General features: G+C 44.4%; 1 protein-coding gene across 1 annotated transcript; it reads left to right on the top strand.

Moving 5' to 3' along the window:
- Positions 1–571: 571 nt before the first annotated feature.
- On the top strand, positions 572–1,757 carry LOC108445373. The gene has a single exon (XM_017728947.1). It carries the CDS (start codon positions 678–680, stop codon positions 1,755–1,757), a length of 1,080 nt encoding a protein of 359 aa, XP_017584436.1. The 5' UTR covers positions 572–677.
- The last annotated feature ends 679 nt before the right edge of the window (positions 1,758–2,436 follow it).

Genomic DNA, 2,436 nt, shown 5'->3' with positions numbered 1-2,436 from the left:
GAGAACTTTTTGCAAATTGGATTGTTAAGGGAGTGTCAATCTGATTTTAAGACTCCAACTTTACCCGTGAAGAAACCTGATGGGTCATACAGGTTAGTACAAGATTTGAGAGCAGTCAATAAAGTGACGGAGGATTTATACCCAGTGGTTGCTAACCTTACACCTCATGAACTCGTTTAACACCTGAACTAACCTGGTTTACCGTTTTAGATTTGAAGGATGCTTTCTTTTGCCTCCCTCTCCATGAAGCCAGCCAGAAAATTTTTGCACTTGAGTGGGAGAAGCCCAAGAGTGGACGCAAAACTCAACTCACACGGTGTGTATTACCCCAAGGGTACAAGAACTCTCCTACTATATTTGGAGAACAGCTTGCAAAGGAGCTAGAATCCTGGGAACCCCCGCCGGGAGAAGGACAGCTGCTTCAGTATGTGGATGACCTTTTGGTAGGCACCCAGACCCAAGAGGCATGTATGAACTGGACGGTAAGCCTCTTCAACTTTCTGGGCTTGCAAGGGTATCGGGTGTCCCAAAAGAAGGCGCAGATGGTAAAGCAAACAGTTATTTACCTGGGCTATGAAATAAGTGCTGGACAAAGAACCTTTGGATGAGAGTGCAAAGAAGCGATATGCCAGATCCCAAAACCCCAGACAGCAAAAGAGCTGAGAAGTTTTCTAGGTATGACAGGGTGGTGCAGGCTGTGCATTAATGATTATGGGTCGCTTGCTAAACCTTTATATGCATTGATTACGGAAGGAAACAAGAGCCTGCCGTGGACAAAGGAAGCAACACAGGCTTTCGACCAACTGAAGAAGGCCTTCATGTCAGCTCCAGCCCTGGGACTTCCAGACGTGAGTAAACCATTCTTTTTGTTTTCTCATGAAAAGCAAGGGATTGCCTTGGGAATACTGGCACAAGACTTGGGCCCGTATCGGCAGGCAGTAGCCTACCTTTCCAAACAGCTGGATGCAGCAGCCAAGGGATGGCCAGGATGCCTCAGAGCTGTTGCAGCAGTGGCAATAAACATCCAAGAGGCATGCAAATTCACCCTGGGCCAGAAAATGACTGTGCTAGTGTCTCATACAGTATCTGCAGTCCTGGAGGCCAAAGGGGGACATTGGCTTTCCCCTCAGAGATTCTTGAAGTACCAGGCCATACTGGTAGAACAAGACGATGTTGAAATTGTGGTGACTAACATTGTGAACCCAGCTTCATTCCTCAGTGGGAATCTGGGAGAACCGGTGATCCATGACTGCCTGGAGACAATCGAGGCCACTTACTCCAATCGCCCAGATCTGAAGGACATCCCTCTCAAGGGCGCTGAGACCTGTTTCACTGATGGAAGCAGTTATGTTATCAGTGGAAAAAGACCTGCTGGGTATGCCGTTACCACCAGCCGAGAGGTAATAGAGTCTGGACCATTGCCAACCAACACCTCTGCACAGAAGGCTGAAATAATTGCTCTAACCCGAGCCTTGGCATTGGCAAAAAGAAAGAAGATTAATATTTATACAGACTCAAGGTATGCATTTGGGGTGGTTCATGCACACGGAGCCATTTGGAAGGAGAGAGGACTGTTAAACTCACAAGGGAAGAGTATCAAGCATGCACCAGAAATACTGAAGTTCTTGGACACGGTTCAGTTACCTGAGAAGGTAGCTATCTTCCCTTTACTAGACCCACTGCGACTGGCATCCCAAAGATGGATGCAGGTAAAAATCCACACTGATGGCATTTGTTTCAGACACCTTCACTGGTAGAACTTGAGAAACCACCTCAGTTCCAGTGAAAATTCACCTCCACAGCTAATCCAAATTTAGGAGCATATTAGATTCCTTACACTTATACACTCAGCTGACTCTTATCGGATGGGTGAGTTATCTAATCACCCAGGACTTTCAGTGATGAAAATAAATAGGTGTCTACAGTAATTTAGTCTTATCTGAGAACACAGATCAGCGTGAACTGCCTTCTGAAAATATCTGTCATTTCCTCTCTTCATTGAACACCGAAGTTCCTCAGTTAAGCAGGTGAAATTAGGAGAGGTAAATCTGGGTCTGTTAGTCCCAGAGGCACTACACCTTTTAAAGTGCTAAGGGTCTGCTTTAAACTTCTGCTAAAGGACTACCATGGTTCTGCTATTCTGCTTGTACATGGTTCTATTGTTCTCTTAATGGTCTTCTTTCTGGTTAATAAAATTAGAGTTTAAAATTTTATCCACTCTTTACTTTTGCTAAGTTTATGCTTTATACTGGATACTAACCACTTTGAAATCCAATACTATGAAAAAGTGATGGTAACACAGGATAGGATCTTCATTTTGTGGGACAAAGTCCTGAATAAAAGCGCTCCATTTTACTAGCTGAGATAATCAGTAATTGTAGCAGCTCTTGTTAATAGAGAACAAGATTAGAGATGATTCTTTGACAGTCAGATATA

Source organism: Corvus brachyrhynchos, unplaced genomic scaffold (genome assembly GCF_000691975.1).
Source record: "Corvus brachyrhynchos isolate BGI_N302 unplaced genomic scaffold, ASM69197v1 scaffold1, whole genome shotgun sequence".
NCBI lineage: Eukaryota > Metazoa > Chordata > Aves > Passeriformes > Corvidae > Corvus > Corvus brachyrhynchos.
The sequence above is the reverse complement of the archived record's forward strand: the minus strand, read 5'-3'. Positions and strand labels throughout refer to the sequence as shown.

Bases quoted from the DNA above. Each gene is read 5' to 3' on its own strand.
- LOC108445373 (XM_017728947.1), top strand. From the start codon at position 678: ATGACAGGGTGGTGCAGGCTGTGCATTAATGATTATGGGTCGCTTGCT.